Raw genomic sequence first — 16,833 nt, 5'->3', positions numbered from 1 at the left:
GCTGGCAGTGGGCTGAATGGGGCTGGCGGCCGAGACCCCAGACCAGCAGTGGGCTGAGTGGCTCTGCCCGCTGCCACTCAGTCTGCTGCTGGGCTGGGGTTCCGTCTGCCGGCTCCTGCCACCCAGAGTCCCGGCTGCCGGTCTCTCTTAGCCCACTGCCGGCGTGGGGTCCCGGCCCTGTCCACATAGAGTAGGTACCTACCTTCTCCCTGGTTCTAGCCATTCTCTTCCTCTCTCTGCACTGAGATGATGCTGGGAGTGCACGGAGACCAGGGCTGGGGGTGAAGGAGCAGGTTGGGGTGCAGAGTCTGGCTAGGAGCTAGAATGAGGGAGGGGGCTCAGGGTTGGGGCAGGAGGTTTGGGTGTGGAGTGCTTACCTGGGCAGCTCCCATTTGGTGTGAGGGGTGCAGGTGGGAATGTGAGGTGTGTGTGTGTGCAGGAGCTCCCATTTGGTGCTCAGGGCAGGGGGCTTGGGGTGTGTGAGCAGGGTGCAGGTGTCAGGCCAGGGGGCTGGGTATGTGTGGGGGGTTCCGGAGTCAGGGCTGGGGTTGTGTGCAGGGGTGCAGGAGTCAGGGCACGGGGTTGGGGTGTGTGGCGGGTGTGGGAGTGAGGGCAGAGGGCTGGGTGTGTGTGAGGAGGGTTCAGGGCAGAGGGCTGAGGGTGTTTGAGGGGGGTGGGTGCAGGGGTCAGGGCAGAGGGCTGGGGGTTGTTGGGGGGTTCAGGGGTCAGGGCAGGGGGCTGGGGTGTGTGTGAGGGGATGCAGGAGTCAGGGCAGAGGGCATGGGGTGTGGGCTGGGGTCATGGGAGTGCTCCCAGCCCCCTGCCCTGAGCAGCTCACGGCAGGGGCCTGGAGGGGATATGCCCTGATTCCACCCCCCTTCCCCAAGGTCCCCGGAGAAGAGAGCGCTGCTGCGGCTCCACTTTTCCCTCTCCCCCTCCGTAACCAGGCCATCTGCGGATTGGCTGCAGGGAGGGAGAGAAGGAGGGGCAGGAACCCAGCACTTTGGGGGAAGAAGCTGGGGGAGGGGGAAGCTTGCCTGTCCTGCAAGGAGAGAGCAGTGGGCGGGGGACGGAAAAGAGCGGGCCGGGCTGGGCAGGAATTTAAATGGCACGCTGCTGTCTGCCGGGGTCCGGCAGACAGCAGCGTGCCATTAAAAATTGGCTTTTGTGCCATCAGTTGCTGACCCCTGTTCTAGTGTGACACACACAGCCCTGGGAGTTCAGGAGCCTCTATCCTCTGAATCACCTATTCAGGCTCATCACATTTGTGTCTGAGCACCTAGCATCATCTGCGTTTTACTAATGGGGAAACTGAGGCACATTGAATAACTACACTTCTATCTTATGAAGTTTCTTCCAGAAAGCACATTGTAACTGCTGGGTACTTGCAGTAAGGATTTCCTGTCCTTCACTGAGGCCCAGCTAATGCCATGTTATGTTACACAGAGGAAAAACAAATGTTTTACTTGTTAATTTTCATTCTCCACCAAGTGATTTTTGTGCTTTAAAGTTACTTGACTTAGGGTACGTCTACAGTACAAAATTATTCTGAAATTATTCTATTTGAATTTTCGGAAGCTATTTTATACATTCGGTCTTGTGTCTCCCCACTAAAGTGCGTGAATTCAGCAGAGTGCATCCACAGTACCAAGGCTAGCATCGAATGTCAGAGTGGTGCACTGTGGGTAGCTATCCCACAGTTCCCACAGTCCCCGCTGCCCATTGGAATTCTGGGTTTAGCTCCCAGTGCATGATGGGGCAGAAACATTCGCGCAGGTGTTTCTGGGTGTGTGTCGTCAGTCGCTCCTCCCTCCATGAAAGCTACTACGGCAGACAATCGTTTCATGCCTTTTTGGCGTGCAGACGGCATACTGCTTTCAGCAGACGGTGCAGTATGGTGCACCGTTTCTCTCCTGGTACTATGAATCCACCTCGCATTTCCTCTCATCTTTCTATGTAACCTCGATAAGTATCTACTCTTTCTCTTCCTCATCTCTTCCGATTCCGCTGCCAACTCTGGTCGGCCATCGTGAACAGAGCAGCACAGCTTCCGCTGCCAACTCTGCTCTCCCGCTCTTGCTGCACTACCGAGCTTCTCCATGTTGTCTGTCCTGGGCTCCCACCTCTGTGAAAGCCACAGAAGACATCCATTTCCCGCCTTTTTTCAGCTATCATGAACCGAACAGCATCTCTTGTGCTGCCACTCTGCTCTTCTATGTTTTGCGTCCTTTTTCCAGGATTACCCTTGCAGGCACCATAGCGCGGCAAGCATGGAGTCCACTCAGATCTCCACTGCAATTTTGACCATAGTAAATACCTTGCGCATTATCCAGCAGTATGTGCAGTACCTGCAAAACCGGGTGAGGAAGCGACGACAGCGCGATTACTATACTGATGAGGACATGGACACAGACGTTCCTAGAAGCACGGCATGTGGCGATTGGGAGATAATGGTGGCGATGGGCCAGGTTCATGCTGTGGAACACCAATTCTGGGCCCGGGAAACAACAGACTGGTGGGACTGCATAGTGTTGCAGGTATGGGATGATTCCCAGTGGCGGCGAAACTTTCGTATGCATAGGGCCACTTCCATGGAACTTTGTGACTTGCTGTCCCCTGCCCTGAAGAGCAAAGACACCAAAATGAGAGCAGCCTTCACAGCTGAGAAATGAGTGGCCATAGCCCTGTGGAAGCTTGCAACACCCAACAGCTACCAGTCACTTGGGAATCAGTTTGGAGTGGGCAAATCTACTGTGGGGGCTGCTGTGCTGCAAGTAGCCAACGCAATCGTTGACCAGCTGCTATCAAGGGTAATGACTTTGGGAAATGTGCAGACCATTGTGGATGGCTTTAATGCATTGGGGTTCCCTAACTGCGGTGGGGCAATAGATGGAACGCATATCCCTATCTTGGCCCCCAGAACACTGGGGCGGCCAATACGTAAACCGCAAGGGGCACTTTTCCATGGTGCTGCAAGCACTGGTGGATCACAAGGGATGTTTCACCAACATCAACGTGGGATGGTCGGGAAAGGTGCGTGACGCTCGCGTCTTCAGGAACTGTGGTCTGTTTGAACAGCTGCAGGAAGGGACTTACTTCCCAGACCAGAAAATTACTGTTGGGGATGATGAAATGCCTATAGTTATCCTCGGGGACCCAGCCTACCCCTTAATGCCATGGCTCATGAATCTGTACACAGGCACCCTGGACAGTAGTAAGGAGCAGTTCAACTATAGGCTGAGCAAGTGCAGAAAGGTGGTAGAATGTGCTTTGGACATTTGAAAGCACGCTGGTGCAGTTTACTGACTCGGTTAGATCTCAGCACAACCAATATTCCAACTGTAATTGCTGCTTGTTGTGTGCTCCACAATATCTGTGAGAGTAAGGGGGAGACGTTTATGGCAGGGTGGGAGGTTGAGGCAACTCGCCTGATTGCCAATTTCGCACAGCCAGATAACAGGGCGATTAGAAGAGCGCATTAGGGTGCGCTGCACATGAGAGAAGCCTTGAAAGCCAGTTTAATGACTGGCCAGGGTACAGTGTGACAGTTGTGTTTTTCTCTCTTGAAGTTACCCATCCCCTATATATATGAAAGGAAATAAAGTCACAATTGTTTAAAAACTGTTCTTTATTATTTGTTGCACAACACAACACATACTTTCCACTGAATGCATCCGATGAAATGAGCTGTAGCTCACGAAAGCTTATGCTCAGATATATTGGTTAGTCTCTAAGGAGTACTTGTGGCACCTTTTCTTTTTGCGAATACAGACTAACACGGCTGTTACTCTGAAACACATTGAGAGAAATCAGAAGGTAGACCGGGGCGGGGAGGGTACTGGGTTAGGGGGGTGGAGGAGGAGGGAAGGACAAGTCCAGAAACCAAATCAAAGTTTCAGATATGCCAGCTTTCTGCTGCTTGTGCAATCCTCTGGGATTGAGTGTGTGGGTCCCTGTAGCCTCCCCCTCCCCCGCCCCATGTTCTTGGGCGTCTGGGTGAGGAGGCTATGGAACTTGGGGAGGAGGGACGGCGGTTATACAGGGGCTGCAGCAGCAGTCTGTGGTCTTGCTGCCTTTCCCGCATTAGATCCACCATACAGCGAAGCATGTCAGTTTGCTCCCCCATGAGCTTGACAATAGCATCCTACCTGCTCTCATTGCGAGCGTCCCTTCTCTCTTCGTGTTCATTTAACGCTTTATGGGACTCCGCAATTGTTTGCCTCCATGCATTCAGCTGGGCCCTGTCAGTGCAGGAGGACTGCATGATCTCAGCAAACATGTCGTCCCAACTTCGTTTTTTCCGCCTTCTAATCTGGACCAGCCTCTGGGACAGAGTAGATAGGGGCCACATTGAAACATTTGCACCTGTGGGAGGAGAAAAAGGGAGGGTAGTATTTTAAAAGATACATTTTAGAGAACAAAGGGGACACTCTTTCTTAGTGAAACAGGCAATTCATAGTACACAGCACATGTTCTTTCTGTACAAGGTCACATTTTGCGTCTTATACTGAAGTACCTGCCACTTTGGTGTGAGTAAGCCATCACACGCAGCCAGGCAACAGAATTCAGCTTGCAGGCAGCCATGGTAAGCCCTAGAGACACGCGGGGTTCTGCTTCTTCCGCATTCATTTCAATGCTTTCAAACTGCCGGGCCCCATTTCCCATAGCAAGCAATGCCTGGTGGGTTTGCCATATAAAAGGAGGGCTTGCAGGCTTTCTGGGATGATAGCTTCACACAGCACCTCCTCCCACCCACCACGTGGCTCCGATGAGGCTCTGAGCAGGGATGAGCCCTTTAAACTAAACGCGAACAGCCCAGCGCGGCTGGGTGTCCCCCCACCCCGGACAGTGTGGCTCCGATCAGGCTCCACTCACCAGAAGTGCCTTCTCCGGAGTCATGGTCTGGGAGCCCGCCTTGGGAGTGAGGGGAGGCTATTGTCTCCAGCGTTAAGACTAGTTCCTGGCTAAGGGGGGAAACGGATTCCCCACTTGCTGCCTGTGCACTGTCATCCTCCTCCTCTTCGTCCTCCAATAACTCATCCTCCTCGCTCCATGCAACTGCCCCCTTGCAGCCGTCCACGGACAGTGGTGGGGTAGTGGTGATGTCATCCCCCCATAATTGCATGCAGCTCACGGTAGAAGCGGCATGTATGGGACTGTGACCCAGAGCGCTTATTAGCCTCCGTGGCTTTTTGGTACACTTGCCTGAGCTCCTTGATTTTTGTACAACACTGCTCTGTGTCCCTGGAGTAGCTTCTTTCCGTCATGGCTCCAGAGATTTTAGCGTACATATTTGCGTTTCTTTTTTCGGAACATAGTTCTGCCATAACCGATTCGTCTCCCCAACCTGCGATGAGATCCAGTACCTCCCATTTGGGCGATGCTGGAGCTTGTCTGCGAATCCGGGACTGTGTGGTCTCTTGTGATGGTGGACTCTGCATGGTTACCTGTGATAGTGGACTGTGCTGATGGTGACCAAACAGGAAATGAAATTCAAAAGTTCCCAGGGCTTTTACTGCCTACCTGGCCAGTGCATCGGAGTTGAAAGTGTTGTCCAGAGCGGTCACAAGGTAGCATTCTGGGATAGCTCCCGGAGGCCAATAACATCGAATTGCATCCACAGTACCTGTAACCCAGAACTGCGATCTCGATTTTAGCCCTACTCCACTTGCCGAGGTGGAGTACAGAAATCAGATTAAAGAGCCCTTTAAATCGAAAAAAACGGTTTGGTCGTGTGGACGGAATTAGTTTTATTTCGAATTAACTTGGCTAATTCTGAAATAACTGCATACTGTAGACCAGGCCTTAGATCAGCAGTAACAACAGCTAGAGAGCCAGCTCAGTGGCATTGATTTAAGGGAGAATTGTGACTGGTAAATCTCAGTGCCAGTGTGCTCAGCATATCTGTATGTCCAGTGAGAAAGGTATGAGCTTTTCAGGAGTGGTCTATCAGAACTGTATCTTTTGAGCACAAATTCAGTTACATGCCATTTTTCAGCACTGAGAAACTCTGCAGCTTTGCCAGAGAAACAATCAATGACTCTCCTCTGCTCCCTTTTTCCCTGTCAGTGCTGCTTCTCTTAACACATTCACAGCCTGGAGCAGTAATGTGGGGCTTCAGTTCCACCCATCACAGGAAGCAGGAGGCTTTTCCTTAGGTGACTCATATTGAAACAAACCTTCTGTCTCCTTCAGGGGACTCATGATTGTTTGAGTCTTCAGCTGTGGGTGGTTGCAAGCCGCCTCCTCCTCCCTCCCCTTTTTGTGTGTCAGGTCTGATCGCCTCAACATAATCTCTGAGAGACTCAAAGCCCTTGCCTCGAGTGGTTTTCCAAAAATACTGTGCAAAGAGTGAAATTGGGTAGACAGCATTGAATGGGGGGGAAGGAGTGAATGTGATGCTGGGGAAGAAGTCCCTCAAGGATAGAATGGCAACCCAGAGGTCAGCTCTGTCCCCAGGCATGAAGCATCAGCTAATGTTTTCGTGCAGTCTGGAGCAGACATAGAAATGAACCTCAATGAAGTATGGGTGGGGAAAACCATTTAACCCTTTCCAAACCACTGTTATTAATGAAAGCTAGGGATTGAAGGATTTCCTGTCAGATTCAGCCTCCAGAGTATCTCATTGTAAAGTGCCAGCATGTACTGGAAATGGAGAGCCAGTCCTCTTGTGGGACCTGAACACATTTCTAGCAGCTCCGTTCGAGCCCCTCGCTTCCTGCCCACTGTCCCTCCTGTCTCAGAAAACTGCATTCTTGATAGTCATTAACTCTGCCAGGAGGGGGTGTGAGTTGCAGACCCTGACGGCTGGGCCTCCTTACACACAGTTCTCCAGGGACAAGGTTATGCTTTGGCCATACCCAAAGTTTGTATCCAAGATGGTCTCTCAGTTTCATTTGAACCAGGTGGTATATTTGCCTGTATTTTCCCCTAAGCTACATTCCTCCCTGGAAGAGCAATGCCTCCATCTGCTAGACGTCAGACGCTCTCTAGCTTTCTATCTGAACAGGACAGAAGTTTCGTGCTTTGCCTCGCCTGTTTCATATCGTATGTGGACCGCATGAAGGGACAAGTGGTCACTGTGGAGACCATCTCTTGATGGATAAACATCTTGCATCAAAACTGCATACAAGAGAGTGTCAGCTTCACCTCCTGACCAGATACGGGTGTATTCCACAACAGCACAGGCAACGTCGTGACGTTCCTCCCTGACATGTCCATACTGGACATTGGTAGGGCGACCACGGGGTCGTTCATGCGTACTTTTACAGACCATTATGCGATCATTGCTTCCTCCAGAGTGGGTACTAATGTCAGAAGAGCGGTCCTGCAATCTTTGTTCAGGTAGACTCCAAGCTGAGCCTCCGGTTGGGTGTACTGCTCACTAGTCACCTTCTTGGAATACACAACCGCATCTACTTGAAGAAGAAGAAACGGTTGCTTACTATTACTGATTCTTCAAGGTGCAATGCAGATGTGTATTCCACAACCCTCATGCCATCCCCTCTGCATCAGAATCTTTCCCTGGACATTGGATAAGAAAGGACTGAGATGGTTCGGGGCGTGTGCACGGCCGCTCTACAGGTACTGCTAGGCAAAAGTCTCTGGCTCCAATGTGCTCATACACCTACTTGGAATACACATCTGCATCACATCTTGAAGAACCACAGTTGCAGTAAGGTAACCATTCTTCTTCTTTTCCACTAAATGACCCTAAGTCCACACCTAGTATGATGAAGGTTTTTGCGTTCACAACTGGTGAAGATAGAAGTGTTACTCCTGCTGAGTGCGGTTCAGTGGGGAAACAATGGGATAGAGAAAACTAAATTATAGGTCTTGATTCAGTCAGGAGTGCGGGAGCTGAAAACAAAGAAAAGTACAGATGCTGTCCAAGGGCCTTCCAACTTCTTGCTCTGCATCCATTAGACATCCTTATGGAGGGGCCCCTAACCTTTAGGATGTCAAGACACTGGTATCTTTCCCCACCCTGGACATGCTCCTTGTACTTGACTCTGTTTCCACAGTCTCGGATATAGGTGCAAGGAGGTATAATAAAAGCTGTGGCGCAGTAGTACTGGTAGGGACTGCTCTTTATTTCCTGGCCCTAAGGGTCGGGGTTGCAAAAGGTCATACTCCTCCCTGTCATGTGGCGGGAAGGGGGCGGTCAGTATCTGCTGATTCTCGTGGCTACTGTTACAGGAGGCACTGGCATTATCTTGCATCTTGCATCAATAATATACTTTCTAGAGTGACCTTGAACTGGGAACTGTATGTTCAGTGCTGTTTGAGCAACAGACTTTGTCCAAATGGATACCCTAGAACTAAAACTCTAGGACTAGAAGCATCTGTCCTAAGCCAATGGTAGCAGTACATCTGTCAACAACTATTGGGCTGCCTTTCTTGCTTGGGGACATTTGTTTGTGCTGCACAAAAATTGTGTCTGCACATTGGAATGCATAGGGTCTTGTGTGGTTCATTCTAGTGGAAGGCAGTGGTGAGTGTCAGTTGTCTGGCTGAGACATCTTTGAAGCTTTTATTTAAGTTGCAGGGAAAGTCTACACTAAGGTCTATATGAAACTAGGTGAACCTGTAACTTTTAAAATCCAGTTACATATGGATTCTATCCACAGGTGCCAGTCCAATCAAACTGAGATTCTACTTACCCTGGTTCTAATCAATCGTCTGTGTAACTCACTGTCTTGTAGTCCAAGAGCTTTTTACCTCGCTGGCAGGTTTCAGACTGCTGAGGTTACCAAGAAACAGTATTTTTATATGAAGTTTCCTATCGCTCTGGTTTCTAAGACAGTTGTGGTCTGCATACCCTACTGTCTATGTGGCTTCCTTATTTGGATCTAGCCTATTAGAAAACTTCCAGGTTCTGTTGAGCAAGAGGTTTGTCCGAGCATGACTAGTTGAAGGTAACCTACTGTCTCTTCAGTTGATAATGAGTTGCAGCCCTGCAAGTATTTAATCCCTTTCAGGTCTGTCATCCTGTTTTTAAAATGTGGTATTCTATTTTGACTGAGTGTGGGAGATTCCAACTGAGTCACTTCAAGCCTGGGAACTCCTATTATTTCACAGGTAGTAAGTCAGTTTATCAGTTGTTTTGATTGTGTGTGTCAGAGTGTAGGGGCTTTGGTCTCTAATGGCTACTCCACCTTTTGCTGGATTAAGTAGAGAGAGGGGGTGATGTGAATTATATGGATTCCTTTTGTGAGTGCTGATGGGGCAGGCCCTACACAGTGTTCTCCAAGGGGAGGGGGAGTTTTGTTCTGTGGTGGTGGAAGGTTGTCGAGCCTTACATTATTTCTCCCTTTTGTTGTCATCTGGCCAATTCTGGAGAACTCACATTTATGATTTTTATGGTTTTCATTTTTAGGGGAGCTGTCTCTTTTTTTTTCCTGCACGTTTTGAAATGGACAGTGACTGCTCTAGAGAATGAGCCAAGACAGTGCCAGTTGGAACAGAATACAAGGGAGGGGCCATACTAAACTGCCAGTGTGTCAAAAGGCAATCTCAGATTTATCACAAATAATGCAGTTTTGGCCTCTGCCACAAGAACTCTCACAAAAAGCTCCTGTCTTCATGCCTTCTGGGTGGGAAACAAAATGAGAGGCACAAAGACACACCCACCCTTCCCCACAGGTGCATAAGCTGCAAGCCAAAAGAAGAACCCATGTGGCAGTGAAAGACTCTGGCAGTGGGGAAAGGCTCCTGCAGCTCTCCATTGCTGGACCATTTCCCTGCTGCGTCACCCATGCCAGAGCCTTTCACTGCCGCATGCAGCTATTTGTACCCTACATGCCACTGCAAGTGTAGGCCAGGCCTAAGAAAGAGGATTCACTGTACCACCTCAGAGCACTGGCTCACCCCATCTGATATCCCATCTTCAGCTCTGGCCCATCTCTGATGTTTCAGAGAAAAGCTAAATAACCCCCAGCTAGTTAGGTTAGTTAGGCTAGTTGTGCATCGTCAGGAAAAATGTCCTTCCTGACCCTTGCAGGTGACCAGCTGAAGCCCTGAAACATGAGATTTGATTACAGTCATTGTTGTAGTACAGAGCTGAAAGTGTTGAACATGTTGAGGGCAATGCAGGCAATCCTGTTCTTCCTGTGGCCCAGGAAGGGAGGGAATGAACAGGGGAATTTATAGATTCCACGGCCAAAAAGGACCACCACCAGCTCTCCCTCCACCACTCATGTTAACCATGCTTTATTACCGCAGTGCCTATCGTCCAACCAGTATCAGAACCCCATTATGGCAGGCATGGCACAAACAGGGAGAAGCAGACAGTTCCTGCCCTAGTGAACGTACAGCCTCGGTTATTGTATGGATGTGCCCATTCACTTTGGAATGGGTGTGTTTATAAATCATAGGGAAAGGGATCAATACAATAAAATGGGCCAACTCCTCAGTTACCTCTATTCGGCATTGGTGAGACCTCATCTGGAGTACTGTGTCCAGTTTTGGGCCCCACACTACAAGAAGGATGTGGAAAAATTGGAAAGAGTCCAGCGGAGGGCAACAAAAATGATTAGGGGGCTGGAGAACATGATTTATGAGGAGAGGCTGAGGGAACTGGGATTATTTAGTCTGCAGAAGAGAAGAGTGAGGGGGGATTTGATAGCTGCTTTCAACTGCCTGAAAGGGGGTTCCAAAGAGGATGGATCTAGACTGTTCTCAGTGGTAGCAGATGACAGAACAAGGAGTAATGGTCTCAAGTTGCAGTGTGGGAGGTCTAGGTTGGATATTAGGAAAAACTTTTTCACTAGGAGGGTGGTGAAGCACTGGAATAGGTTACATAGGGAGGTGGTGGAATCTCCTTCCTTAGAGGTTTTTAAGGCCCGGCTTGACAACGCTCTGGCTGGAATGATTTAGTTGGGGATTGGTCCTGCTTTGAGCAGGGGGTTGGACTAGATGACCTCCTGAGGTCCCTTCCAACCCTGATATTCTATGATTCTATGAAGAATAGATGTTGTAGTCCCAGCTGACTGCTGTTAATATGGCTGTGCTTTGGTACAGGCCTTATTATTAACCAAAGCATCATTGTGCTACCATAGGGTGGCTTACACCTTAAGGGCTAGAGGCCTGGGGGTCAGCCAACCCTGATTACTAAGGAAGCATACCTGAGGCGGAATCACTTGATTTCCCTATAAGAGCAGGAGGAAACTGCAGAGAGAGTTCTCAGGGGGAAGAGAGACTGCTGGGAGCGATTAGGCTCCAGCAGAGAAACCTGAAACTTGGAAAGGCCTTGGAGAATGGATGGACTTGAAAACTTTATTATGAATGTTTAAGGTAATAAAGCAGAACCTGATAAGGGATGGGAATGGATGGAAGTGTTTGAATTATTGAGGAAGTCCCCTGAAGAGGGAAAGTGAGGCAAGGGACTCCATGTAGGCCATTCTGAGGCGGTGAGTGAGCACCCAGGAGAAGGTCACATGTTTACAACTTAAAAAAAAAACACGATGGGGGAGTTGGTAACACCCCCTATAGTTAAATTGCCTAATATTTTCCATTATAAAAAAAACTCACTCACTCTTCCATTGTTTACAGAAAGCTGTTGATATTTGGCAGGGGGAACACTCTCCAGCTACAGAAATGTCTTTTCTATATCCTGTAAGGTTCTATTCAACCTTTTGCTGAGATATAAACTGTTAAAATTCACCATTTCACTTCTCTGCTTTTCATTCCTCAGGATAATTTTGACAGTATGAAAAAATAATGAAACACCTGAACACCCTAAGGCTGGGCTCACAGCTCATGGCCCCAGTGGCTCATACCCTTCTCTGGGGGCACCACATGAGGCAGGAACTAGCTAGGCTCATTTCTCCTCTCCCTCCACTAGCCCTGCACCTGGCCCCAGGTACGAAATGGGGCTGGAGCTCCTCCAACTTCCCACAGGGGAAGGAGAGAAAGACAGGCCAGGTTCCCTCCAGTTCAGCAGCCAATCCCCCCGCACCTCTGGAGATACAGTGAGTAGGCATTCCCCACCATTTCCCAGTGGGAAAGACAGGAGTGGGCCAGGCTTGGATACCCAGCACTTGACCTAGCAGTCTATCATACTCCCTCTAGGAGAACAGCCTTCTGCTGCTGACAACTTATGTAGTTAGGCCTGTAGCTCAAGTGCTAGCAGTCTGCGCTGTACTGCTGAATGTTCAACCTGCTGATGAGGCATGGTTACAGTTGCACAGAATGTTGTTTGCTTTTATTTTTCTGTTTAAAAAATGTAGAACATTAGTATATTTAAAAAAAAATCTTGAGAAAGTTATTTAGGTTGCAAAATGAAGCACTTAAAAATTAGGAAATCCCAGATTTGTGGCTGTTCACACAACCTTAATTCTGCTTCCTTCTGTTATGCATTATGCCAATCTTTAATTACATGATCACATATCTTTTCCCTACAGGACACCTGCCCCATTCAGTGCACAGGATGGATGCACAGGGGGACAGAATTAAGTTTGAGTGGGCAACCATAAATCTGGCATTTCCTGTCAAGTGCTTGACTCTGCAACCTAAATAATGTTCTTTTGTGTGTGTTTTATGTACACGTATATTACGGGCAACCTTAATAATAGGTGTCACTACCATCTTCACCTAACACTTCCAGTATAAGACCCTATTTTCAGTTGCTTATAACTTTGCAAAACTTTTACTGTGTAGGCTGGATGACTGCCTGAATTTTTGTGAAAGTTTCAGCTAAAATGGTGTAGTTGTTTCCAAAAATGAGATTCAGGAAAAATATGTTGTATTGCCCATGTTACAAAATTCGTACAACCATTTTGTGGTATATCTGGAGCAGGGACTTGAAATTTGGCAGGGGGTGTTGTGCAAGTGTCAGAGATGTCTTTTGACAATCTCATGAAAATCCTCCCAACCTGGGCCAAGTTATAGGCCTCTGGAAACTGCAGTTTATGCAAGCTCAGTAAGCACTTGTCAGCTGCTGGCAGATAAATTTTTCTGAAGATTCCATCTATTCTGCAATCCATCCCAGGATTGCAGCACCTGAGCTGCAATTCTCTTTCAATGGCGCCTCCTAGTTCCCAGGAGCCAGTGGTGCTGTTCTTTGTCCTCCCTCCTGCACCAGCATCCGGGCAGTGTGGAGGAGGAAGAAACAGCCTGACTGGAATGCAGAGGGCTGAGGAGCAGGAGTTTGGGGAGAGTGAAGGGGGCAAGGAACCATAGGGTGAGGGTGTATAGGTAAAGGCATGGAAGAGGGTAGGACGGGGGACGTGGATGGGTGCAGAAGCTAGGGGTGAAGGTGGGGGCAGAAGTGTTTATAACTATTTAGTGTATGCATCCCTCCAGAATTTGTAATTTGAACCCTGGATACCTGAGTCACTACATTTCTATGCCATCAATAAATAGCTGTGAAACCCTCTGGCAAAGCATATATCTCATCTTTCTCCTGATTAATTATAGGGTGTTCGACTGAAACACCTGGTTGAAAAGGGACCCTGGCAGCTCCGGTCAACACTGCTGACCGGGCCGTTAAAAATCTGGTCAGAGGTGCTGCAGCGCGAGAGCAGGCTAGTCCCTATCTATCCTGGCTGTCACCACGCTGTGCCCCAGAACTGGCCAGTAGAGCCGGCTCCTAGGCGGTGGGCATGGGGTTCCATGTGCTGCCTCTGCCCCGAGCACTGTTGGTTCCTGGCCAATGGGAGCTGGGGGGCGCAGTGCCTGCGGGTGAGAGCTGCGCGTGGAGTCTCCTGGCCCCTCCGCCTAGGAGCTGGACCTGCTGGCTGCTTCTGGGGGTCGCACAGCACAGTGACAGGGCAGGTTGGTAGCCTGCCTTAGCGCCCGCCCCCCCCCCCCCCCCCCCGCACTGTGCCGCTGTCTGGGAGCCGCTGGAGGTAAGCCCACGCCCCAGCCCCTGAGACCCCCTAAACCCAGAGGCCCCTCCTGCACCCCAGTCCAGAGTCCTCACCCCGCCCCCCCACCCCAGCCCAGAGCCCCCTCCCACACCCTGAACCCCTCATCCATGGCCCCGCCCCAGAGTCCTCACCCCTTCCTACACCCCAACCCTCTGCTTCAACCCGCAGCCCCATCCCATACTCTAGCTCTATTGCACTCCAGCTCTCTTGGCCTCACCCCCCAGCCTGGAGCCCCCTCCTGCACCCCAAACTTCTCATCTCCAGTCCTACCCCAGAGCCTGCACCCCCTCCCACACCCCAAGTCCTTGCCCCCACCCAGAGCCCCCACCTTGGAGCCTGCACCCCCAGTTAGAGCCCTCATCCCCTCCTGCACCCCAACCCCCTGCCCCAGTCCAGTGAAAGTGGGTGAGGGTGGGGGAGAGCGAGACACTGAGGGAGGGGGAATGTAGTGTGGGGGGGCGGGGCCTCGGAGAAGGGGTAGGGCTAGGGTGTTCTGTTTTGTGAGACTAGAAAGTTGGCAACCCTAATTAATTACACATTTTTCCAAAGCACCCCTGCCTTATTCAGTGCTCAAAATGGTGGACATTGCCCAATGAATGGGGAGTTGTTAAATATTTTTGTCTTCCTCCTTCAGTGTATAGCCCAAGCCTTATTTAACACACACCCAAACTTTGCAGTGAATACAAAATTAATTTCCTCATGCCCATTCCTATTGTGAATTCACCACGCTATCTATGTGTTTCACAAACATTAATGAATTTATCTTCACAACACCCTTGTAGAGTGAAGTTGTGTTATCATCCCCATTTTACAGATGGGAAACTGGCACACAGAGAGAAAGGTCTAAAATTGTCAGAAATATCCACTAATTTTGTGTGCACAAGTTGAGACACCTAAGGCCTGATTTTTAAGGGTACCTGGCATTTTTACATCACTTTATATGTTCAAAGCACAGCTCCAATCACCTTCTCTTGCTGTTGTGAGTTCTCAACACTTCTGCAAATCTGTCCCCAGGTCTCTCAAATTGGGTACCAAGAAAATTCACTAGATACCTTCTAACTCTGCAACAAATGAGATGGGTCATATAGACAACAGCCTCATTAACTACCAGGTTGAATGAGGCAAGGGTCCTGTGGAAAAAACAGTAAGAGATCACATAATTAGACTGAATCATAATGTATATGCACAAGGGGGCTGAATTAAAGTTATACAGGCCAACTTAGTTCTGGCATTTCCTAACTTTTGAGTGACTGATTTTGCAACAGTAACTTTTTTTTGACATTTTTGGAATGTAAGGTTATTCAGGAGAATTTTTCAATACAATATATAGTTAATGTAAGGACCCTGGAATGACTGTAATTGTGAGAATTACTTAATATGCCAAAACATTATATTCAGAAGTGAGTTTGGATGTTTGTTTGTTTTTATTGCATTTTTGGTGTTTGTGTTTTGGTTGATTTGAGCTGTCCCTTAAAGGACGAGATGGGGAGAGCACTTTTACTGTCGTGTGTGTTTGAGAGCATTGTGTAAGAGATATTGCCTGTATCCACACAGTGGAAGACCCAGCCTTTGTATGTTCCTGGGAGGTCAGATATTGATTTAATAAACTTTTCAGAAAGCAAGCCTCATTCTAGAAGTGTAACATTAGTATTTCTGGAGGACTGGATGCCTTAGGGCTTTGCTAATGAGCTACAGTGCCTTTCCCCTGGAAGTAATCAGAGTGTGTGTAAATATAATTTAGTGCATCCCAGTTCCAACTCCCACATTGCACTTATCGTTATCATTTGTACTAGTTAGCAAGTGAATTTGTACAGCACCGCCCTGATCTCAGGTGAGCCCTCTGGAGAGAGTTCCTGCCGCAGGGGTCAAAATCGTGTTACTCGTGATAAATGTGCGAGCGTTAGCAACACTGATGGTCTCTCACACATGCCTCGAGGGTGGGCGGGGGAGTTAAAAACATGATTTAATCTTTTAAAAAATTTTCAAGCTCATTATTTCCTACAGTCTTACTCATGACTATTGAACATTTTATGGTTGCCAAATCTGAAAATAGCTAAGAGTTTAGGGAAGTTCCTATCTGTCTTATGCAGGGAGATGATTCCCAAGTATAGGAGTCCTGTGTGATTATCCTCTTCAGAGAAGTAGGATTACAATTCACTTTCTCTTTGTTGCAGCCCTTTCAGGAGGAGGCAGATGGCAAGATGTGACTACATTTGGGAGGTGTTGCTAGTCTGAGGGGAAACAGTAGAATGGGAGAGGAGGGAGATTGTTGAAAATATGAGTGAGGACAAGACCATAAAACTGTTCTGGAAATACAGTCTGAGAGAAGAAAAAAGTCAAGAGAAACCAATGGGCCTGTGACCGAGAAAGAGTCTGAGGGCCCCAGAGAATTGGGGCAGCCCTAGGGTTGTCCCTGGGATTTAGTGCTCTCACTTCTGAGTCAGAAATGGAAGGATTCCCACCTCCCTTCTTTCATGTGTAAAGAGGACAAAAATAGAGAGGGGGAAAGTGGCTAGCAAGGAATAAATCTTTCTTCTCTTGTCTCTCTGCAGCAGTTCGGCAAAATCCTTGATGTAGAGATAATCTTTAATGAACGTGGCTCCAAGGTAAGTCCTGTTTCTATATCCAGTTTCTCTTGTTGTTTTGCTTGCACAGAGAAATAGGCAGTTCATTGGCCAAATAACATGCTCTGCGGAGATCAGGAGGACCTGGTATGATGGGGGGGAATGGAGAAGCTATTTCTGGGACTCTCTCCTGCTTCTTCTAACTCCAGAATCTGAGCATGGCCAATTCTGGGCAGCACATCCAAATGCTCCCAAACATTCCTCTCTATAATGAGAGATCAGGTTCCCCAACCCTGTGAGGAAGGAGGGAGTCATTTGAACCCTCTTCACTGCAGAGCAATGTGGTGTTCTCTGGGGAAGGCAAGACAAGATGACACTACGTGTTATGTATTGATATC

At 48.8% G+C, this 16,833-nt stretch overlaps 1 protein-coding gene across 2 annotated transcripts in view; it reads left to right on the top strand.

Moving 5' to 3' along the window:
• RBFOX2 (RNA binding fox-1 homolog 2) overlaps positions 1–16,833 on the top strand; it is a 249,488-nt gene that overhangs the window by 196,073 nt on the left and 36,582 nt on the right. For both annotated transcript variants that reach the window (XM_077829280.1, XM_077829289.1), the window contains exon 5: positions 16,424–16,477. In XM_077829280.1, the coding sequence (XP_077685406.1) occupies positions 16,424–16,477 (54 nt within the window). The remainder of the gene's footprint in view (positions 1–16,423; positions 16,478–16,833) is intronic.

Source organism: Eretmochelys imbricata, chromosome 1, assembly GCF_965152235.1.
Source record: "Eretmochelys imbricata isolate rEreImb1 chromosome 1, rEreImb1.hap1, whole genome shotgun sequence".
In the NCBI taxonomy this organism is placed as follows: domain Eukaryota; kingdom Metazoa; phylum Chordata; order Testudines; family Cheloniidae; genus Eretmochelys; species Eretmochelys imbricata.
The sequence above is the reverse complement of the archived record's forward strand: the minus strand, read 5'-3'. Positions and strand labels throughout refer to the sequence as shown.